This window comes from Sycon ciliatum, chromosome 8, assembly GCF_964019385.1.
Source record: "Sycon ciliatum chromosome 8, ocSycCili1.1, whole genome shotgun sequence".
Lineage (NCBI taxonomy): Eukaryota > Metazoa > Porifera > Calcarea > Leucosolenida > Sycettidae > Sycon > Sycon ciliatum.
This window is the reverse complement of record NC_088650.1, coordinates 5,942,107-5,966,739: the sequence shown is the minus strand read 5'-3', so window position 1 is coordinate 5,966,739 and position 24,633 is coordinate 5,942,107. Positions and strand designations below refer to the sequence as shown.

The window sequence follows — 24,633 nt, the reverse complement described above, 5'->3', positions numbered from 1 at the left end:
TGCAAGGCCTAACCCTAACCCTGCTCACAACCCACCTTTCTGAGCGAGTCCAGATATTCAAAGAGCTTCATGAACTCCCGGTCATAATCTATCTCTCCTTGCGCAACGCTGCAACAAGAAACACAGAAGATGTGACAAGAAAAAAGATTTTATAACATCGTCAGATACTACGTGCAGTGGCAGTCAAGGAGAACTACACTGACTTTGCCACACTCACCTTGCCACTCAACAAAGTACGAACCATGCACACGATCATGGGTATTGGTATAACGCAGTGGAATAACCTCTACGGTGCCCCCCCCCCCCCCCCCGACTCAGATACTCGCTTTGCCCGGAACATTTCTCAGGCTTGAGCTTTCATTGGTGCTTGCCTGCGGCTGGTGGACCCAGACAATCGGCTATTGAGATGGATTTCGGAAGCTGCATTGCTAGTGCACGTAGCACATTGATCACCTCACTTACATACCCCTTCGAAGAGCAAAGCGCATGTGTGCCTACTGCCAAGGTCATTGAAGGCAGGGGAAATCTGCCCCTTGCTTTGGTGTCCTTCTGATGCTTCGGCGCCGGCATGGACTTGCGTATCGTGGCCATGCTCTTTCCAAAGAATGAGAACAGCTATACCGGAACACGCGTGAAGATAGCACTGGACCGGGCCGATGGCGGACAGTCCCGTGCGCTAACATGACAAGCCAAGCCCAGTTACACAAGGACGCATGGTCATCGTGTGCAAAGATGGGCACACCAAATGCCACGCAGCCATACCAGACTTTACACTAGGGCGCATGGTCATCGTGTGCAAGGATGGGGAAACCAAATGCCACGCAGCCATACCAGCTACACTAGGACGCATGGTCATCGCGTGCAAGGATGGGGACACAAAATGCCATGCAGCCACACCAGATCAACGCGCAATGCACGGTGGTCAGTCTAGACTAGAGGTTACGCGGGATCCAGGACAACTATGCCACACAAACTCAGTACACGACATTCTAGTGACCGACTGTCGCAGCACACAGACAAGGTAACAGTTCTCAGCTCAACAGACCCACCAAAAACACACACACACACACACACATACACACACACACATACACACACAGGTTCTCGGAATGTTCCAGTATCAAGTATATGCACTAATTGTTCTCAAGACTTCATGCTGAGCCATTAGCATCTAGAGACCACAAAACACCTGAAGGAAACTGAAGATGACTGAATCAAGCCAAGCGAAGCCAAGCAAGCAAAACAACACATGAACGCCGGGGACACAGTACAGGCGGACACACAGTACACGTACACGTACACACACACACACACGCATGGACGCACACGTGCATCTACACACACACACAGACACACGCGCGCCCACCCACCCACACACACACATAGCGATATACAATAGCCAGCTGATGGCAGCACTTGAACAGAAGGGCAAGATATCAAACGCAAACAGAAAGGCAATTGCTGAAGTACCCAACAAGAAAAGAGAAGAGGCCAGAGAAGTAAGAAAAGGGAGAAAAAAAGAAAATCCGTTGTGAAATATTGATTCGGCTGATTCTGTAGTGTGTTGATTACGAAAAGGAAAAAAGAAGAAGAGAGAAGATAAAATAAACCTATTCAAAGTAAGGGAATATATCGGCACTAATCTCTCTCATCATTAGCTAGCATGCAACACAAATATGTAGCTGCACCTTGGATTCTCAAACAAATATATCAACAAAGCGACGGCGCGCAGATATGCGCATGGACAAACAGGCTGTTGGGCTATGGCAGATAGCTGCTGGCCACAACACCACGCGGGTAGCTGCACTAATCAATACTAGTACTCACAAGAGTGTTCCATCCTAAGCCATTGGAACACACCGCTCATGGTCCCTAGCAGCCCCAAGGCACCGTAGTAGAGAAACACACGGTGACGACTGTCTGACCGCCTACTGCAGCTTGTCCAGCAGCTTTGACATGATCGTCATCATCTGTTCTCGCTCGGCCTTGCTGGCCTCGAACTTCTCCCGCTCCAGCCTCAGCTCTTCCCAGCGACGCGCCTCGGCAAACTCGTCGCGCTCTTTCAGATACTGTATCACCTCGGAGACTGTGTTGCCGTCCAGGAGTCGTGGTCGCTTCAGCTCACCGCCCACGGGCGGTAATAATATACTCGTAGCTACAGCGTCAGCAGTCGGCACCTGCTCGTCAGGTTTCCTCTTGTCGCCGGGCGACAGGAGAGGACTTCTCAGTGCCCTTGCCGCCGGACTCTCGACGGCAGCGCCGTCCTCTGGCTTGTACCGATGTCCGATGCCGCTGCGCCGCGCCTCCTTGTTGCACCGCGCCTCGTCGAACAGCTCCGCTGCCTGCTCGAGGAGGCGATCCTTGGCGGCGTACGTCTCCGGCGTGCCCGACTGCCGGTGCTTGTAGCAGTCGGCGGCACGATGCTGCCGCACGATCCGCTCGGCCCTTTCCTTGACAGCGCGCGGCGTCAGGTTCCTCATCTTGACGTTGCCCAGACCCACCGTCTCGGCAATGTGCGACCAGCAGGGGTGAGTCACCGGGCGGTAAAACGCGTCGTCGGCGCATACCACCCCGTTCAGGAGGGTGATGTCGTCAGTAACTACAAACTTGCGGACGACTCTCTTCCCCTCCTCATTGTTCTCCATGATTTCACTGCAGCAGTGGGCACAGAGAAGCAGGATGGCACAGAGAACGGTGTTGCGGCCGGGTGAGGAGGAGGAGAAGAGTACCCAGCATGACAGGCTCAAAGACACGCCAAAGCGCCAATATCGGCGGCAATGGCCAGAGAAGACATCACCATGTATACACACAAGAGTAGCAGTGATCAGTCGGAGCGTTAAAGCCCCGAAGATGTGAACACACAGAGATCACGGCAGACGCATTTACAGCATGATTGCCCGGCAGGAGCAGATACGGACATGCATGATCATCGAAGCCGGTCTCACAAGTCATCTCATCACGTCTAGGTAATCCATCAGGATTTAGCATGTCATCTTGGCCGACCATGCGTCTACTATCCACCTACAGACGGCAGTACGAAACTACTCTTCTTATATGCTCGAGACTTCCGACTCTCTCTCTCTCTCTCTCTCTCTCACACACACACACACACACACACACACACACACACACACACACACACACACACACACACACACACACACACACGCACACACATACATACACCAAAGATTGTACAATCTGTGCAAGTTTTGTAAGTTGTCAGCCGGTTAGAAGTTGTCATACCAAATTTCGTGCATGGACACAAGCATGAGGAAATCAATAGATCAAGATGGATGAACTCATAAATGAGGAACAAGGAAAGCAGACCGGCAGCACAGCAAGTGAGCAGTATGGGAAAGCAATGACAAGTGCTGGCAGAGGGCACTGCATTTTGGGATTCCCTGTTCGGAGTCACAGTGAACGTCGGAAGGACCTGTCCAAAGTCACCCAGAAGCGACAGACTGTGACATCATCATCATCATCGCCAATCACTGATGATCTAACCAGTAGTCCAGCAAAGAAAGAAAGAATGTGACCTCACTCCATACCAGGGTGACGCCACAAGACCATAAAGAATGTGACCTCACTCCATACCAGGGTGACGGCACAAGACCATAGTACCCGAAACAATGTGCGTTTCGACCCCCGGATTGTGAAGTTCTACGTGATTTGAGGTCTATGAAGGTGGCAGTCGCGATCGTGGCGTAGACCTGCTGACCCCATTGCACACAGACACTCTAGGCGGTAGAAAATGCTCTGGCGGAAGAGGGAAATCAGGACTATCGTCTCCCCCGTGCCATTACAAAGAGAGGCGCAATGGAGGTGCTGTCAATCCTCTGAGTGGTGATATGATGAAATGAATGAAAACACGACCGAAAGGTGCCAGCTCAACAGGAACGCCTTAAAACTCGCTTACACGTGCGGCCAATGATTCCACAGACTAGCGATTCTACCGAAAGCTGGCTGCTCACATTACAATTACCGTAAAGTACCATTGATCCGCCCCCCACGCCATGTCGCTTCCCAGCTGGGTTTTCGGCAGGGGCGGGAATTAGATCAAGGCTGTCAAGTGCAGTACGATGTACAACAACTTGGAGGATCAGACTCGATGTGCTGGATTGTGCACATTTTCATCCTGGATTGGCACAAATTGAGTACAGCAGTGCATGCGTCGGTTCAACGTCGTATTTCGTTGTATACGTCGAAGTCGCTTCACAGGTAGAAAATCGACAGGGGACGGGAATTAGAGAGGGGGCGGATCAACGGTACTTGACGGTAATGATGGTGAATAGGCGACGACCACGAGTATATACAACAGAGATGGGTCATCAATCTTCCTAACGCGCAATCAGCTCTCTCTCTCTCTCTCTCTCTCTCTCTCTCTCTCTCTCTCTCTCTCTCTCTGATCAGCTCAATGGATCAACCACTGAACTACGAGCATGGCAATGCCCAATTGAATGCATGGATATATTTTATTTAGTTCCTCTCTGGATCATTCCGCTCACGTCACCATACGGTCACGATGACACATTACACAAGGTCAACACAAGGCTACAGCATCGGCATTCGCTGGACATGTTCATACTCTCGATTTGATAACGGTAGACTGCCCACGCCAATACAGCCTATGCATTCACGATCCCTAGGTGCAACATTGCGAGCACCAGTTATGCGTATTATCAAGAGTACATAAACCAGAGTGTGCAACTCAGGATGGTTCCTGTGGGAGCGTAATCCGTGCAGTACGTCATTTCTGACGGCATGGTAAGCCACAGGTACGGTGAAAGTTGCGTAACCAGTCACGGTGGTGCAGGTCACTGAGTTTGTCCGATTTCGGTTTTTTGATACGGATAGCCTGGTGAATTTACTTGTCAACGGATGTACGCAGCGTACGCAGTCACACAAAAACACCGAAATCCTAAAACAGGACGTCTAAAATCATGCAAACGTGGCTGATTTCCGGGCTGTGAAACACGAAAATTTGAGCTGTACGCAAGTCGCAGCTTGGCTAACCTCATCCAGGTGACGTAGTGCACGAAGTGCGCTGTTTCAGATCTGATACGCACAGTTGCACACTCTGGTTTATCTACCCTTGGCATTATACATAGCTTAGCCAATACAGGTTATACATCTACCCTGAAATGATAGTTAGGTATGCATGAGCGGTTGGTGTTTAGTTGTCAAAGTTAGAACACATACATGGGAGTAAAGTGTATGCACGCACAGCAGTTACATGTACATACAGCAACCATACATGCCACACACACACACACACACACACCCACACACACACACACACCTACACACACACACACCTACACACACACACACACACCTACACACGCACACACAACACTAGCATAGTCTGCTCACCAATCCTGCAGCTGCTTCTTTGCATTATTGGCACGGTCTAGCTGACCAGCAATGAGATCATCCTTCCTGCACCACCACACAAACAGAGCACAAACCAAAACACTACTGTATAAGCAGAAATATTCGTCTGGAATTTATTTTCGTCTTTTTCGTCCAAGGAGCTTTGGACTAAATTAAATGCCGGACTAGTGTCGATTTGTCCAGCTTTTCAATACACTCTTGTGATCCATGGACGAAATTTTCAACTGGACAAACTCCCTTCTTTGGAGTTGGACGAAATTATTGACCGACGAAATGTTCTGCCTGTACAGTAACTTAGCAAACAGAACTACCATCCCTGGGATCTATAATAGAGTCCAAACAACATTGAACAACAGTCTGAACAACGAAGCACAGTGCCGCTCGATGAAATCCAGTCGAGTCACTCAAGTACGCGCCGGGCATTGCGCAGCCGCAGGCCTGCCAACACTGGGCTGCGAAATGGTGCAAGGCGCAAACTTGAGTGACACGACTGGATTTCATATATCCAGGGGTAGGGTGTACTGCAAGGGTAACCTTACATGACCAGTCAGGCCCTGAATATACAGTCATTATATGCCTATGGTCATAGAGACTGCAAGGTAGTGTACATGCACACATACAAAGTCAATCAGCAGACAACACTCTGCACAAACAGGGCACAATACTATAATTGTTGGATGTGAACGTACTCTTGAAGCCTCTCCACGCAGCCGTGTATGGATTGTTTCGCCTGGAGGAAAGTTAATGTATGTATGCACACACACACACACACACATGCCCGCACACCACCACCACCATGTATACAGACACACACATGCACACAAACACACACTTTGAATTAGGGAGGGAAATAAAGTACAGCTTCTCACGTCCACGGCTTAAAGGGGAAGTATACCCTAAAATCAAATTTTCACCAGTTGTAGTCTTCTGGGTGCTGAGTCGAGTGGTCTTGGTCCGAGGAAGCTGCGACGCTCCCTTCCTACTTGAATCCCAATCGAACTCGCGCACTTCCACCGAAACTGGGTGACTGCGCCCTACTAGATGGGGATTTGTATGCAAAATGTCACTAAAAGCGCCATTTCGTTCTTATAAAAGCACGGATGACCGCGATTGGCCCATATGTTGTAGTCTTTTGGACGCTGAGTCGACTGGTTTTGGTCCGAAAAGGCTGCGATGCAGCGTTCCTCCTTTATTCCCAATCGAACATGCTTGAACAAGCGGTCACGTGCTCCTGGGTGCCCAAATCACCTGGTCACCGCGCCAGCAGGCGACAACTTTCACACCAAGGTTCAACTCGAGTGACAGGACTGCACCCAAAAAAGGTCAAACAGGCTAGTAAGTTGTACCCTGCAGGCACGGTGACCAGCTGACTGGTGTACGCAGGAGCACGTGACCGCTTGTTCAACCATGTTCGATTGGGAATAAAGGAGGAACGCTGCATCGCAGCCTTTTCGGACCAAAACCAGTCGACTCAGCGTCCAAAAGACTACAACATATGGGCCAATCGCGGTCATCCGTGCTTTTATAAGAACGAAATGGCGCTTTTAGTGAAATTTTGCATACAAATCCCCATCTAGTAGGGCGCAGTCACCCAGTTTCGGTGGAAGTGCGCGAGTTCGATTGGGATTCAAGTAGGAAGGGAGCGTCTCAGCTTCCTCGGACCAAGACCATTCGACTCAGCACCCCGAAGACTACAACTGGTGAAAATTTGATTTTAGGGTATACTTCCCCTTTAACTCGTCCGCAATTCGCTTACAAACACGCTGTGTATTGAATGAGGAAAAGCCCTTGCACATTACGTGCACTGAACATCAGGAAGAGCAGTCTGCAGTAGAACGATCATTCATTATGCTGTCAACTTCGGAAACATGCTAAACAGTCACTCACTCTACTGACCGTTCATACAATGCTTATGTTAAAATGAGGAATTTGACTGCGGGCAAGTCAAACTAGTCACGTTGCATATGGGAAATGTCAATCGGCATGCAGCACAGTCCATAATTTATGTTTCATGCATCTGAAAGACAAAATTGGACTTGTAAACTTCAAAACGGCTGCATGTCGTAGTCAAATAATAAACTTTACTACTGCTACTACTGCTACGTCATAACCAACCTTGTCCAGGAGAGATATAACTGCGTGTGACTTGAATTTTCCGACATGAATTAGACTGTGACAACCATTACAGAGATAGAAAACTGCACCGGCGCACATACACACACCCAGGAGAGAGAGAGAGAGAGAGAGAGAGAGAGAGAGAGAGAGAGAGAGAGAGAGAGAGAGAGAGAGAGAGAGAGAGAGAGAGAGAGAGAGAGAGAGAGAGAGAGAGAGAGAGAGAGAGAGAGAGAGAGAGAGAGAGAGAGAGAGAGAGAGAGAGAGAGAGAGAGAGAGAGAGACTACAATTGCCAAGAAGCTCTAATTCTAAAGCCAGGGGAACAGGAGAGTACGATTACCCTAGAGTAGGCATAGAATGAGCACTGGGTGTTGTACATACAGTTATGCTAACACACTGAAGCACAGCTGCCTGCAATCAATCAAACGTTGAACCAATATTGCTTCACATAAATTAACAAAAAATTGATAATTTCGTGCATATAATTATATAATCCGGGGAAGAATTGAGGTATTGAATGACTGATAATATTGAGGATCACTCAAAGACTGGTAACAAGTTAGGGCCGTTATCATTAGGTAAACACGGTGTACAAAAGCTGCCAACATATCAGGAAAGGAACCAATGCTCCACCAGCAACACAATAATGATAAACTCATTCACTATGCGTAGAAAGGCACAAACCTTCATCTCCCGGCGAGCAAGTGTTACATTCGAACAACGCAGGACTTTCCTCGCATCTGTCGCAAACAGGGCTGTTGGTGGTAGCCATTGTGAAATTCAACACTCAAAGTGTTGTAGAAGTCATGAAAGTCCGATTCGTTGCTTCGTTCAACAAAATCTCTTTCGTTTCATTACGAATGGTGAAAGGCGAACATTCATCAGTCAACAAACGTCGTTACTACGACTCTCAAGCTAGCTGTGCGAGATTCATCAAGAACAAAAAAAGCACATGCGTGGTTCGAGACTCGAGTCGGGATCATGCAATGTATGCATATGCCAAAAAGAGTGTTTTTTTATACAGTACTGCAAAATAGTGAAAACGCGCGGTTATGCAAGCAGTCACGTCATGCTTTTCAAGTAACCATGGTAGACTCTACTCGTAGCCATGGTAGATTTTCTCGTGACCTGTCGGCCAAGCCGCTACCTTGACAACGACATCAAACGCCGAAACGGCGAAAGCTACGCCAGAAAGAGAAGGACAGATCTGTGGATCGCAACTTACTTCGCAAGGATCAGTATCCCGCCGGATGAGCAGAGAAGAACAGCGGCATTTACAACTTGGCAACTGCAAGTGGATGACAATGTCATCATCAAGCCTTCAGACAGGAGCAAAGGCTTTGTTGTATTATCGAAATCCAGCTACGTAGACAAATGTAACCAGCTGCTGGGAGATTCGAGTACATGACACGGTACATGTAAATACGAAAGGTTGGAGGCCAAGGCTGAGGTTTTGGACAAGGAGATCAAAGCCTTCCTGAAAGACAACATCGAGGACAAACTACCAGAATCGCTGTTCAAGTCCATTCAGCCAAACCACAGCAGGGTGCGGCCTCCCCAAGGATCATAAACATGGTCAACCCGTGCGGCCCGTAGTGTCGCCAGCGGCTGTGGCTACAAGCAAGGACTTTTAGGTGTCGCTCTTGATTGAGCGAATACATGTACAAGTACATGTACATTAAAGGGGAAGTGCATCGATTTTTCAAGTAGGGCTCAGATGAAAGACGGATATCGGTTCCGATGGTATATCTCTCGCTTGCGTACGGCAAGGGAAACTTGCCATATCGCCGATTTCCCTATCCCGTTTCCATGGCGACTACAGGTGATGACGCACATTCTGCTTAGCTCCGTGAGAGAGAAGGTCGATCACTGCAGAATTGTGTCATTTTCAGTTGTCTTCTTGTATTCACGAAGTGAAAGAAGTACTGTGTTCAATGCTGTTAGTGCCGTGAACTGTTTATCAGTAGTCCTCTCCGTTGTGTACTGGGACGTGACACCGACAGGGGAAAGCTGGAGTGCGGAGACGTTAGCTGGCAAGCGAAAATCGTGACGAACCAAGTGCTGAAATCTTGGTTGGGACAAATCAAACGTTCAGCATTTACCTCAACCAAGGACCATGCCGTTTGCTCTTTCCACTTCCTGAAGATGGATGCGCTGCCTGCTGGAGACTCTCCTATCTCTCGTAACATCTTCTGAAGCCAGGTGAGACGACGAGTAGCGGAGATTAGCGAACGAAATAATGTCGTATTTTTTGAAATTTTTGCTGATTTCTCAGGAGAGATGGCGAATACCAAGCATCTTCTCCTAGTCTAGAGAAACCATTTCGTAGGCTACATTCCGCCTAGGGAAATGCAGGAGACGGCCTGGCTGGGGAGGACACACTTGGAGGAGAACGAAGTAAGTGATCTTGTTTATGTTGTTCTTTGGTATTGCAATCTTATGTTTGACGAACATACGGCATCATGGGTGCATAGTTGGTCGTTGAGTGCCTGCATGTGCATGTATACGTGTGTGCTGATAAACACTTCCTATGCAAGAATCTGACACTCATGCTCTCTTTCTTTCAGAATTCTTGCAGTATGTGCGCACGCGTCACGGTGTGTGTTGTGTGTATGTGTGTGTGTGTGTGTGTGTGTGTGTGTGTGTGTGTGTGTGTGTGTGTGAGCGAGAGAGAGTGTGTGCAGGAGCAGCGTGGAGCATGCCAGTGTGATCGCTGTGGCCGTTGCTTTCTTAGCTATGGCGTTCTTGCCTGTCACAAGTGTGTGGCTCAGCCCCCAACGACAGTGGAGCCGTGTTGTGGTGAATACTGTGTGTCCTGCGACCGCTGCTTCCGTTCGGTCCAGGGCAGGAATAGACACCGCTGCTGAAGCTCTCCGCGGCCGTACGTCAGTCTCGTGGCAGATGACCCGAACTCTCATTTTGTGTGTGTGTGTGTGTGTGTTTGTGTGTGTGTGTGTGTGGTGTATGTATGTATGTGTGTTGCTCCCTACATAGACAAACTCTTGTTTTTGTGTCCCGGGTGCCATGGGGCGGCGTTCTCCCATTCTCTCTCCACTGCCCCTCCGGGCCCACGTGGCAGTGACTCGACAGGGCAGGGCAAGTGTGTGTATGGTGTATGGTGCATGGTGTGTGCTGGCATGTCTGTATAAATATGTTGGACAGGAATTTGTTCACCCACAACGTTCACGGGAAACCATGCTAGGTGTTGCTGGAACGTATAGAGTCTGCAAGCACTTACAATAACTTACGTCATGTCACAACAAAGAACGGTGCAGTGTTTGATCCTCATGTAAACATGATGGTGATGGTACCTCACCTAAGCTACCCATGAAGCTAGAAAGAACATCAGGTCAACAGGATTGTACCAGAGGAAAGCATCTATTGCCCGAACTTCTTCATATGAAATGAACAATACCCTTTTCCATAGAGACAACATGCAGATGAAGCGTATGGACAAATAATATAATATCTCCTGAATGGCCCATTTATATTATAAATGGGCCATTCACTGAGGGCATGGAATGATCTCTACGTGTAGATTGGATAGACTCATGCACATGATCATGATGCACGTCTGCAAGGAAAGCATTTGTTCATGGGTTAGTTCATGGGCTGATTGAGTTCACATGGACTAAGTTCATACATGCCATCTCTCCTGAGATATGTTCAGCAAAAATTTCAAAACATACGACATTATTTCGTTCGCTAATCTCCGCTACTCGTCGTCTCACCTGGCTTCAGAACACAGTACTTCTTTCACTTCGTGAATACAAGAAGACAACTGAAAATGACACAATAGACCCTTTGCACAATAACGGTCACGTGATCCGAGACGGGGCATCCTCTTCGATTTTTGTGCAGAGTATCAGTTGTTGAGCATGGTGGAACACTGTATTTTTCCATTTTGGAGATGGAGGAGAGAGTGTCGAGTGGTTTGCCATCGATGGCTGTGGAACCCGTGGACGAACTGTCAAATGAAGATCGGTTGTGTAAGGAACTGAACAGTTTTCTGCTGAATGAGGGTGCGTATCTGTCTGGAAAAAGAAGGAGTTGTTGGAGCGGTAAGTTTTCCGCATTCAGTGGATATTTCGGATTACTGTAGATTGAAATTTATTTTTATTTTCTCTACCTTCTCTCCTCTGTCGATGTAGAGAACACTTCTCTATGCAGAACCCTGATGCTCCTAGAACTAAGAAGGACACCACTTCCTCGAGTGTACCTTCATCATGCCCAACATTTCATGCGTCCCAGTGGATGAGTGATGAACCTCTGTTTCCCAGAGTGAGTGCCACACCATGCTTGCTCGTCTCCAACGCAGGGGCAAGTCGCCGACGACAGTGAAGAGGGAGCTGATGGAGTAGTACTAGTGAACAAGCCCGTGGATAGTGTCCATGAGTTTTACTTTGGTGGCTATGTGCATAATGTGAAAGTCTGTCATATCGTGCACACAGCCACAGCTCGAACTCAGATGACTTTCTCCGCACACCTGAGCGATGAGGCCGCGTCTCTCTCCACTTCAACAACAGCAGCTCGAGCAGCGCCAGCAAGCAGTCGATCTTCCAATAGCGAAGACAGGGATCATGCCTTTTTCTCAAGCTCCAGAGTCTCTTGGCAGGGCGTTCCATATCTTCGCAAAAGCAAGGATGAAAGTCGTCATGGACAAAGTTCCGAGCACAACACTGTAAACGATATCGCAGCACTGCGGCCCTCAGTACCCGGCCCTCTTCTCGCCAGATAGCCAGGATTCCAGAGTGTGGAATGCCAGCATCACCAGGGAACGCATGGAAAGACAAGTGGGTTCCTTAGACTAACGTTAGGGATGACGGTTGCTGCAAACAAGAACCCAACAGTGGTCCTTGGAAAGCATTTCGGGACTTCTTCCTTCAGAACTAGAAAAACTTGAAAATGAAAAAGGCTGGGGAGTACATACATGAACATCGCGTCGGGACCGTGAAAACACAGCCTGTCACAGGAAACTTGATCACGTTCTGCAGCAAAACCATGCATGCTGGTTGCATGCCAAGTGTGCAGCGCGTGCACAGCATGCCCCGTCTCGACCCCTCTCGCTTATTGCGCAAAGGGTCTATTCTGCAGTGATCGACCTTCTCTCTCACGGAGCTAAGCAGAATGTGCGTCATCACCTGTAGTCGCCATGGAAACGGGATAGGGAAATCGGCGATATGGCAAGTTTCCCTTGCCGTACGCAAGCGAGAGATATACCATCGGAACCGATATCCCGTCTTTCATCTGAGCCCTACTTGAAAAATCGATGCACTTCCCCTTTTAAAAGGTAGCAGTACTGGAAAACGGGTGTCAGATTTAGCCAAAATATCAATTTCACGGGAACTGCTGAAAGTGTGATTTTTCTGAAAGAAGGAATACCAAAGGCTCTACAAATGAAATTTTTTGGCATTCGAACCAGCCAAAGCAGAGATATGGCCCTTCAAAAACTGAAAATACCCGTCAAAATTTCAAAATTGCACTGATCAGCTGATCGATGTCAATCTATTTCGAGAGGGTTTCTGTACAATATCAGCGCATCCTTGCCGTGATTCACACTATCTGTCCAGCTAAAACCAGTTTAGAGCTGGGCTGAGTGTCGCGATCGCCACATGCAGCGCCTGCCTGGCCCAAGCCAGAGCTAGCCTGGCTGGCCTGCACTCAACCCACGCAATTGTATTTTCAAAAATGATAAAAAAATTCTTTGTTCTCAAACTGTTTGCCAATGCGACGAGCGTTTGTCATCGACGTTGCAGCTCTGCGCTTGAGTTGTTGTGCTGGCGCTACTTGGTCAGGAGACGGGTGATGAACACAAACGAAGGTCGCTCAGCAGGCCAAGGAAAAGCAAATTTCCTAGAGTTACGTCCAAGCTCGTTTCAAGCCTGAAGTATTTGAGCCAATTGAGGGGAGTGAAAGCGAACACTCGGCGAGTCGCAGGCTGATGGAGCTGGTGAGGGCGTAGAAGATTACTCTGATCGTCCAGCTGATTTTTTATTCAGTGATGCCTCGTGTGATAACGATGGAGATTAGTCTGAAGAGGATTGCGATGATATTCCATCAGGAAATCGAATTGTTCACATGGAGAGCTTACAGCAATTGGTGACGTCAGCGTGTGTATGTAGTAATTATCAAGAGGGCAACCTGACTATCAAAGTTAATTTTCGTCATGGCCTCGCCTCAACAATTAGTTTGCAGTGCGAATCGTGCTACTCATCAACCAGTGTAGCCCTGGCAGAAAGACACCCACTTGCTAAATTGTACGATATAAACCGCCGCCGCAGTGTGCTTGCCATGCGCCTTATTGGTAGTGGACGAGAAGGTCTGAACAATATCTGTGGGATATTGGATATGCCGCCTCCTGTTAGCAAGTCCAATTCTGGGCACAGCGATGCACTACACACTGCTGTGGAAACTGATGCTAGGGACAGCATGAAGAGTGCTGCACAGCGTCTTCTTGTTCGGCGAACAACAGAACAGCATTCCCACCCGGAGCATGTTGCAGTTAGCACCGATGGCGATGGAACGTGGATGAAGCGCGGATTCTCATCAATGTTTGGTATGCCAACTGTTGTGTCCTATGAGACAGAAAAGGTTCTGAACGCGGAGGTGCTATCAAAACACTGCAGTGGATGTAAAACTTGGAAGAACAGATGGCAAGCAAGAAAGATTTCTAATGCTGAGTACGAACAATGGAAATGTTTTCGGCTGTGCTGGAAATGATGAGCTGCTCTAAGGGTTCACTTGCCAGCTCTGGTCTTCTCAAGTTGGATGAAGAGAAGCAGTATCACAGGAGGAGAAGGTCCAGTGAGGAGCAAAAGTCAGCCAGGAAGAAAACAAGAGCCATTCGAAAGGGATTTGCTGACACGATACAGCAAGCAGAGGTAGTCACATACATTGCTGGAGGGTTCTCAGAGTGCCAAAAGTTAGTGTTTTTTGGCCTTCCGACCAAACTTTGGTACACTATATCTCCAGACTGGCTCATCACAGCCCAATAAAGCTTATATGTAGATTGATCAGTGGAAAATTTCCCAGATGCTGAATATATTTATAAAGCCATAGTGTTTTGTTTGGCGGATGTTAGCTGCCTCAGTAGTAATAATCTTTTTCGACGGTGACGGGCGTCTTCACAGATGATGTTGACTGGGTGGTGCTATTTGTGTTCTATCTCCAATCTGTTCTATTCAGCATCTGCTACTGTTGTAGACTGTCGCTTGTGATGCATTTTTAACACTTCAGCTGATATTATGTTGCTGCTAGCATGTACCAAAAATCTGAGATGACGGCATTTTTTTACTCTCCAGTGCAGTGAACTTTTGGGACGATGCAAAGTAAATAAGTTCAAGGTACTACTTTTATTAGGTGGTGGCGTGAATCATGAATCTGTGCTCAAAATTTTGTGGGAAAAGATTCACAGACACCGAAGTAATACCCGATTTTAGTTGTTTGTATTTGCGAATGGCATATTCCAGTACTGCTACCTTTTTAAAGGGGAAGTTAAAGGGGAAGTATACCCTAAAATCAAATTTTCACCAGTTGTAGTCTTCGGGGTGCTGAGTCGAATGGTCTTGGTCCGAGGAAGCTGCGACGCTCCCTTCCTACTTGAATCCCAATCGAACTCGCGCACTTCCACCGAAACTGGGTGACTGCGCCCTACTAGATGGGGATTTGTATGCAAAATGTCACTAAAAGCGCCATTTCGTTCTTATAAAAGCACGGATGACCGCGATTGGCTCATATGTTGTACTCTTTTGGACGCTGAGTCCACTGGTTTTGGTCCGAAAAGGCTGCGATGCAGCGTTCCTCCTTTATTCCCAATCGAACATGGTTGAAGAAGCGGTCACGTGCTCCTGGGTGCCCAAATCACCTGGTCACCGCGCCAGCGGGCGACAACTTTCACACCAAGGTTCAACTCGAGTGACAGGACTGCACCCAAAAAAGGTCAAACAGGCTAGTAAGTTGTACCCTGCAGGCACGGTGACCAGGTGACTGGTGTACGCAGGAGCACGTGACCGCTTGTTCAACCATGTTCGATTGGGAATAAAGGAGGAACGCTGCATCGCAGCCTTTTCGGACCAAAACCAGTCGACTCAGCGTCCAAAAGACTACAACATATGGGCCAATGGCGCTCATCCGTGCTTTTATAAGAACGAAATGGCGCTTTTAGTGACATTTTGCATACAAATCCCCATCTAGTAGGGCGCAGTCACCCAGTTTCGGTGGAAGTGCGCGAGTTCGATTGGGAATAAAGGAGGAAGGGAGCGTCTCAGCTTCCTCGGACCAAGACCATTCGACTCAGCACCCTGAAGACTACAACTGGTGAAAATTTGATTTTAGGGTATACTTCCCCTTTAATTAAGGCAAAAATTAAAATTTCACCAGTTGTAGTCTTCGGGGTGCTGAGTCGAATGGTCTTGGTCCGAGAAAGCTGAGACGCTCCCTTCCTACTTGAATCCCAATCGAACTCGCGCACTTCCACCGAAACTGGGTGACTGCGCCCTACGAGATGGGGATTTGTATGCAAAATGTCACTAAAAGCGCCATTTCGTTCTTATCAAAGCACGGATGACCGCGATTGGCCCATATGTTGTAGTCCTTTGGACGCTGAGTCGACTGGTTTTGGTCCGAAAAGGCTGCGATGCAGCGTTCCTCCTTTATTCCCAATCGAACATGGTTGAAGAAGCGGTCACGTGCTCCTGGGTGCCAAAATCACCTGGTCACCACGCCAGCAGGCGACAACTTTCACACCAAGGTTCAACTCGAGTGACAGGACTGCACCCAAAAAAGGTCAAAACAGGCTGTAAGTTGTACCCTGCAGGCACGGTGACCAGGTGACTGGTGTACGCAGAGCACGTGACCGCTTGTTCAACCATGTTCGATTGGGAATTAGGGGCGAACGCTGCATCGCAGCCTTTTCGGACCAAAACCAGTCGACTCAGCGTCCAAAAGACTACAACATATGGGCCAATCGCGGTCATCCGTGCTTTTATAAGAACGAAATGGCGCTTTTAGTGACATTTTGCATACAAATCCCCATCTCGTAGGGCGCAGTCACCCAGTTTCGGTGGAAGTGCGCGAGTTCGATTGGGATTCAAGTAGGAAGGGAGCGTCTCAGCTTCCTCGGACCACGATCATTCGACTCAGCACCCCGAAGACTACAACTGGTGAAATTTTAATTTTTGCCTTAACTTCCCCTTTAATTGTACATGTAGCTGGTCCCCCTTTTAACGTCGTTAGGGGAGGGGAGGGGGGGGGAGGGGGGAGGGGGGGGAGCTTGGTGCGCGGCCCCGGGGGGGGGGGGGGCGCATACAATGTATGTGTAGGATGGCTGGTGCATGTCATTATGTGCATGCTGAACTTAGGTCGAACCTTTTTTTTGGGGGGGGGTGCACGTGCCCCGTGCCCCATGCAGGCAAGCGCCTGCCTGCTGTAAACAAGCAGACAATGGTACTCCGCGTGACACCCATAGTGCTCAGGTGGTACTCGGATAGTCTTCACATAGTACAGTAAGATCGGGCGCCGAAGAACACCTCGCCGAAGAACACCCAGGCTGGAAAACCGGCCAAATTTAAGAACAGTCCAGGCTAGAATTATCAGATTTAAGAACACTTTTAAAACTTGGAACATTGTACATGTATGGGAGGTGAGTACATGTCATGTACACGTGTAAACAGTAACTGCTACATATACAGTCATTCCCATTTACAACACCCACTAGTTTAGAAGTACTACATTGCACTACATGTACATGTACATGTACATGACAAACGTCATGACGGCACTCGACTCGCCGCGCGCGTGTGAATAAGAACGGTCTGGCTAGAATCAAAAATTTAAGAACTGTCCTAGGCTGCGCTCGAGCCCCTGCGTTCTTCGGCGCCCGATCTTACTGTACTCCGATATAGCTGGGATAGTGATCAGATACTGTGAGGTACTTAGATCATAGTAATGCTGAGAGAGCAATGAAAAAAAACACTGAAGCCAATGCATGAGCCAAGGCAGATTGCTGTGCACCCGTGACTGCACAGCATCACCCCCACCAGCTAGGGAAATATCAGTCCAATAGAAAACGTGCTCTTCAAACGCAGAAAGCCTCTATTCGGTCGGCCCGGGCTAGAATCATGAGCCAAATTGAACAGTCTCACTTATTAACTTCGGAATAATAAATTTGAAACGTCATGATAAATTGATATAGGGTATTGAAGTTTGGAAACACTGAGGTCAACAGTATAGTAGTATCCGGGTCCTTCGATTGCATTATGAACACCATATATAATATAGCCTTTGTAGATAAAATCTTCTCAAGTTGTGAATGGTATAATTCGGATGGGTTGGATCATCTCACGGAATCAGGTTACAGGGAATCATAGAAATCTATAAATTCGTATTTTATATGGCACTGCCGTACGACAAGGGCAACCTAGCTCTGCAAATTCATATTTACTCATTGTTCTCTAGGCGTGGCGCACTACACTATGCAAGCTGATCATCATCGTAATATTCATCGGTGAACGAATCGTACCCAGTCTCACCGTAGGAGTTGCGCAGGGCGGTGGGTGTCAGGGATGCTCCAGTCGATGCGCGCTGAAGCTGTTGTGGCACGCCGCGGCTGCAGCTGCTTGACGTGCTGTACGTGCACGCAGAGCTGTTGGTGCCTGTGCTGCGGCATGACTCGTTCGTATCACTCAGCGGTCGCTCCGTGTCCACCGCGTTCGTCATGGACCAGGGCCGCACGGGCACGGTGCAGCGACCATTTGGCTGTGTGCTGCGTACCACCACCGAGGACAGTTGAGCCGCACCGAGTGCCGTGCCTGCCGCTGTTATCATCATCGGCTGAGTGGGAACTTGGTCCCTGGGTGGTGCAGCTCCGGACGGCCGACTCAGCTGCCTGGCCAGAGAAGATGCTTGCCGTGGGTTGGGGTTGGCCCGTCGCTCCATCTCAAGCCAGTTCTGGCGGCGGCGGTGGTTCTCACTGACGAGCTGCGGGAGATTCTCGGCAGACACTGAGCGCATGCGATGGAATGCGAGACCCGCAGACGGGCCTAGTCCACCGTGCTGAGTGGCAATACCAGCCTCCACATCGGGCATCTCTACGATTTCACTTTCCAGGGTCGAGGTCTTGGAGCTGGGCTGACTGCACGACACACGCAGCCACTGGTGGTTGGCGACAGTGGGCGGAATCGGCGGCGGGTACGTGGGTTGCTGTTGTGGCTTCTGACCACGCGGCGTGGGAGCAGAGGGACGTGAGAAGGCGTCGGACAACGCCAGGGGCCTGGGTACGCTGTACTGACCGGAGATGGGCCGTCGTTCTGGTTGCGGCGACTGCTCGCTAGTCCACAGATGCGCGTAGTCATTCGACTTTGGTCGTGCGCTGGCTGGTGGTGGCTGATTGAGTGCTGACACTGTAAATGGCAAAACAGAACAAGACACACAGGGAAATGATTTAGTACCAATGCACCATAGGATAAACTGCAGCTGCGAGTTAGTCAAGCAAAGCTAGGGACAACTGTTTATCATTCTGGAAAGTCCGATAACATGTTTACCGTTGACAAGAGGCTGTATAGCGCTGCATTTCGAAAAGTTGCAGCAGGTGCTGGAACAGTGTTCAGTGTGTGCTGGGTGCGTAGTTCTACGTTCATATCAACGGTGTATACTGACAGAGCTCACAATTAGTGCAAACACTGTGGTATGCGAGTTCAAGTAGAAAGGTTGACTTTAACCGCGAATCACAGTGCAGTTGCAGTACATTGCCAAACATTTATAACGAATGGCATACCACCAAATTCCTGTACAGAAGTCTGCTTTGCAAGTTATTGCTACATACTCCTACAGCTTTGCATAATGCTCCTCTTTTTTTTTGACATGCACATGCGTGTATTCAGCTGGAGGAACTGACCAGTCTTGGACCCGTACCGCGCCTCCCGCTTTCGGCGATGCTGATGCATGAAGACTGCAAGCAGGACGATGATGATAATCACGAGAATGGCAGAGATAGCAGCGGCCACGATTACCGGGGTGTCCACCATGAAGGAGTTGGATGCGGGTGATGAAGCGTTGCTATCTGCAACTGTACGGAGGAATACAGTGGACAAGGAAGACTTCTATCAAATGGATGCAACTATGTAGAACTATGTAAAGCAATGCAGCTGACTGTCAAGTAGGAATCGAATGCATCTTACAATTACATTGCCAATCAGAACCACTGCCAGTTGCATACTTTTTTAGTACATTCACTTCGAAGCATGAAAGGAGTGCGGAAGTCGCCGATTCTGAGGATCTGTCTTGGTATACAATGTACGTTAAAGATGGAATGCCTTCCCTAAATAGTGATGAATATCCCACTGTCCCCTCATGCAGAGATACTACTACAGTGCTGGCAACTGAAATCCGAAGCCCTTGGTGGCGCGGCGCGCCGCCAAGGGGGTCGGATTTCAGTTGCCAGCACTGTACTAGGCCACTCAATATATTTACAGTGCATGCAGTGAGCCACGTACCTGGACTGGTGCAAGCTGTTCCTTTACAGTCAACAGCAGATGGTGATGCTGAAACAACCTTGCTGATGCTTGTGGTGGTGGTGGTGGTGGTGGTGGTGGTAACTAGAAATGTACAAGCACAAACATACACACACACACTTCATTATTATTCTAATTTTTATACAGGCCATATACTCTAAATGATGACGTAATTCCCACAAGAAAAGCGAGGAATTAATTAAATTGACTATCATTAGCAGTATTTGCAGAGAAAGATATCTGTCAGGAGCTTAAAAAGCACCTGGAAATTAGATGCAGGACAAATTAACCCTGATCATAGTGTGAGCACCAACAGCTTGTGGACAAGTAGATCATGTTGCTGGTCAGGTTTTTAAGGAGAGCTAAAGGTGTGCCCTTACAGCTTATTTGACACATTCCACTTCTGCTTACGTGCCTCTCAAGGAAGCAAAATACAGGTTAGGCCATGATGAGATCCTTTCACTATTCTATCCAGGGTCTGAGGCTGATTGATTTCCCCTGCAGCATGGTGCTGCAGCTCCAATGCCCATGGCAACGTGGCAGAGAAACTGGAAAGTGTGATTATGCTGATTACATGTACGTCAATCACCACCCACTACAAGGTGAAGCTATCAGGTGCTTTGCAGCCAGCCATGAACCACCCCTTGCCAATTCACTCAATCAATAATAATCATGGATAATTCCTTCTCTTGATTTGTGTGAATATGGGAGCAACGCCGATACGACTTGAAGGCCTAAGCCCTAATTTGCAGCAGTCTGTACCCCCCCCCCCCCCCACACACACACACAGATACAATAATAAAGGCTATTGCTGCAGCGACTAGAGAACTCATACTTGAAGTACTAGCATATGAGCTTCGGAAGTACTAATAATCCATTTTTTGGCAAACATCCTTCGCTTACCCTGCTCAGCAATAGGGCTAGTTGTCAGAGTTTCAATGCTATCGTCTGAATTGGTGGGCTGGGCCTGGCTGGTGGTGGCAACTGGTGCAGATTCCACGGTGGGACTGGCTGGCGCGGCTGTGGACGGCGCGAAGCACACTTCGCAGCCGCGGTGTCTCTGCCCGGCGCCCAGGCACAACGGGTCACACGGCAGGCACAGGGAGAGGGTCACGTCAAAGAAGAAGCCGCCACGACACGAGGTGGAGCTGGATGGCGGTGTCGTTTGACTGTACACCGGCTGGATAACTGTAGCCATTGGGAGAAGAAGAACAACAAGAAGACGGGTTAGTCTAGTTAGTCGGATATTTGCATTATTGCCCACTTTACCAAAGTCAGTAATGTATAACGTGTACTCATGTACATGTAATTATTCATTCTCTCTGAAACATTATCTTGTTGTCAATCAAAAACAGGCCCGGTCTGAGGATTATAAAGACAACGATTGATGCCCAAGTAACAATATAGTGCATAATTCACTCAGCCATTAATTGCTAGTGTACATCATGGTCTGTGACAGTTGCCTTTACATCACCAGTGCTAGCCATGCATTTGCTGCTGTGAAACTACATGTACACGTCCTACACCCAGATTTACAAGGCCGGTTCGGCCTCCTGTTCATAAAGAGGCCGACTACAGAAGAGTTCTTGCCGACCAGGCATGATAATCTCCTCTGGCCCAGCTGGTGGCAAATTGATGTACCTCAGTGGGTGGTACTTTGGAAGAGGATAACAATTCACGGCTGGGTGAGCTATAATCTTCTAATGGCAATTTCTTATGGTGTGGGCTCATTCCATTCTCTGATTTCAGCTCATCAAGAGGTTGCCCTTGCTCAGGCATCTCATCCAGTTACATCCTCACCACCAGTTGGAGAACATTTCTATGAACCAAAGTTGCCTACAGTTGGTGACTACATCTTGTGGGAGGTTAAGCTTTGCCGATGTCTTTTAAGCTCAACTGAGCTGAGATCTTCTTTCTGACTGTCATTTGGATCATGAATATCTTTGGAATCCTTTCCACAGCAGGCTTAGAAACTAACCACTCAGTCAACCTCTACTCTAAAAATGCATACCTTCCCAGATCTCAGGCGCATCAGAGCACTATCGGGCTTCTAAGAATTTCCCTTTCTTTCACCACCAAGGCAAGTTGCATGCATTGCTAGGCCCATTGCAGTCAACAAAGGTGCAAAACAAGAGATCTCCACACTGCATTAGCCTGAACCAGAGCACATGCATAGTTGTATAGAGATCACAACTGCCATACACATCCTCATAGGTAGTTCTCATTTCAACATTTCACTAGACACCATAGTTGGACCTTGGGGCACACTGTTTTGACAAATGGCTGTTTCAGCAGCCAATACCAAACTGCTGAAGCCATTCAGAACTGCTTGTGCTTAGGCTTTCTGTACATGTACTGTGCACAAAACCAGTTCATTGTGAGAGGTAGATCCTCTGGCTCTCATCGTCCAGGGAAACTGCAGAGGACGCAATGTTACAATGTGGCAGCTAAGTCGAAAGAGGGGGTGTATGAGATTGATGCTCCATGCACCAATACTCAGCGGCCATGTTTTTACTCCAAGCACAAGACTGTAAAGTCATGTTTGCTTCATCCCCGGCACAACACACAAATACATGTACCTGACTGTACAAGTCATGCAGTGCTTTGTAGACCTCAGCTCTATGCCACATACTGTGTGACTGTAATTGGGTTACAGCCTTCATGCACCATTCTCTTGAGTGGTCGTCTGCTGTGCTGGCTAAGACCGATATGTCACATGCAAGCCTGCGTAACACTAATGGAATCTGTATGCATGCAAGCACTCGCAGCCCAAGAGGTTTGTCGACCACAGAACGCGCATGGAGCTGCATGAAGAGTGTGCCCATGCATATCCTTCTAGACCCGCGCCCGCGTACCGGCTCTGACATCTGGCGTGTGGAACCTGGAAGCCGATAGGCCCCTCTCCGGGATCTCCAGTACGAGAACTATCTCCAACTAAACAAGTGTATCATGTAGAGTGTACACTGTATGTAGAACAACCCCATGGCGGAGTGGCATGCCATTGGAAAGCAAGAACTACAGCCAACAGCTATGTAAGTCAGAAGAGCGTTCTTACAGCTGAAGTACGAACATGTGGCCCAGCAGGTTGTCGGAGAAGTAGTTTCCTGTTCCACAATACATGGCTGTCCAGCTCGAAACCCAGATTTCTCGTCACGAGTCGCAAGAAATAAGTAACATAGTTACTTCGCTTTGGACCTACCTGGGTCGTTGAGATCTTGAGAGTTGCACGGAGCACGTGCCGTGCAAAGAGCACACCCATACGTGTACTCAACGTGTACATACACGACTCCTGTCAGCCTCCGGGCAGACTCCTACCAAAACCCTCAAGCTCAAAGCAGATGGCAATAGTGAGTGCACAAGTTTTCTACTCCTTGGCTTTGGCTCAGTTTGGGTGGTATATCCTCAAGGATACAACGAAAGGATTACATGTACCAGCGGAACGAGAACAGGAAGGAAGAAATATCAGAAACTTACCGTGGGATGTTAGCATGAACAGCGTCAACCACAGACCAATCCGGGACAGGACACGCAAATCCATCCGCTCTGCTGGATGATTCGCCATTCTTGTAGAAAGCGAACCTCGGTGTGCACGTTTTTCGTCGATGATCGACGCTGTGAGAATGAGTCACAGAATGATACTGATAGGGTATACTAGCGGATACTTAGCAGTAGTAGCAGAGAGCAGAAAGTTGCCTCCTTTTCCTAACCAGTCGAGCGTCTAAACTGCCGAAACTTGCCGATGCGAGTCCCTCTTAGTAGACCTCGCCCGGAACAAACTTGCAGTTGGTGTGCTGGCTGTAGCTGTGGTACAAATAACTGCCCTTGCTCTAGACTAGAGATCTTGCACGCTACTCATTCGCACTGCAACCTGCAGACTTGCGCGAGCAGCAACAACAGACTTCTGCGCGAACAGTGGGAGATGTCGGCGTGACGTAGGACGCCTCCTCAACTCGACGTGCCGGAGTCCAGCCGAGGCCGTGTTTTGCTCCAGGTTTAGAACGGGAAGCCGCACAGCTGCCCAGCCAAAAAAACTTCACCGCATGCTCTGGCAGTCTGTACTACTACTGCCTTACTACTGGCCTTGCGCTTGGCTACATGTTGCTTGCTGCATGATAATTCCATTTCAAGCAGGATGTCGTCGAATTGTGACGTCACGGAGCCGCGGGATGCGACGCGAAAGTGGGTAGCGGAGGGCATCATGTCAACGATTTTAGACCACAAACATGGTCGCACTGAATATGTCTAGAATGTGTGTTATATCTCCTATCCACACTCACCACAGCGTAGAAGCTGACACTGACAGCGGATATCAATGTCAACATGAATCCGGGTTTCCATACTACTGGAGTACTCACAGAGACTGCGTCCAGCCCACGCATTCTTCAAAATTTCAAATCATGCTGCTATTCGTGGAAGCTGTCTCTAGCAGTGCCTGTAAACAAAGTGGAGAGGGGAGGGAAGCTTGGCACCCGGTATCCCACAGCAAACTGCTCTGTAGACAGTAGATTGCTGTAGAAAGCAAGTCACAGGAAGTACAGTATCTTTAATAATTTTTTGTTGCAACAAGTTGTAGCGGTATCGCCATGTGTGTGTGTGTGTGTGTGTGTGTGTGTG

General features: G+C 48.6%; 2 protein-coding genes across 2 annotated transcripts; both read right to left on the bottom strand.

Annotated features, from left to right (window-relative positions):
• Positions 1-1,120: 1,120 nt before the first annotated feature.
• Positions 1,121-8,476, bottom strand: LOC135822960 (uncharacterized). The gene is made up of 5 exons (XM_065335800.1): positions 8,195-8,476; positions 7,513-7,595; positions 6,087-6,127; positions 5,377-5,442; positions 1,121-2,652 (listed from the first exon to the last, which is right to left on the bottom strand). Exons 1-5 carry the CDS (start codon positions 8,280-8,282, stop codon positions 1,929-1,931), a joined length of 1,002 nt encoding a protein of 333 aa, XP_065191872.1. The 5' UTR covers positions 8,283-8,476; the 3' UTR covers positions 1,121-1,928.
• A 9,264-nt stretch (positions 8,477-17,740) lies between these two features.
• Positions 17,741-23,896, bottom strand: LOC135823266 (uncharacterized). Its single transcript, XM_065336118.1, has 5 exons — positions 23,494-23,896; positions 20,923-21,207; positions 20,002-20,103; positions 19,404-19,574; positions 17,741-18,909 (listed from the first exon to the last, which is right to left on the bottom strand). The coding sequence occupies exons 1-5, from the start codon at positions 23,579-23,581 to the stop codon at positions 17,981-17,983; spliced, it is 1,575 nt and encodes a 524-aa protein (XP_065192190.1). The 5' UTR covers positions 23,582-23,896; the 3' UTR covers positions 17,741-17,980.
• Positions 23,897-24,633: the final 737 nt, after the last annotated feature.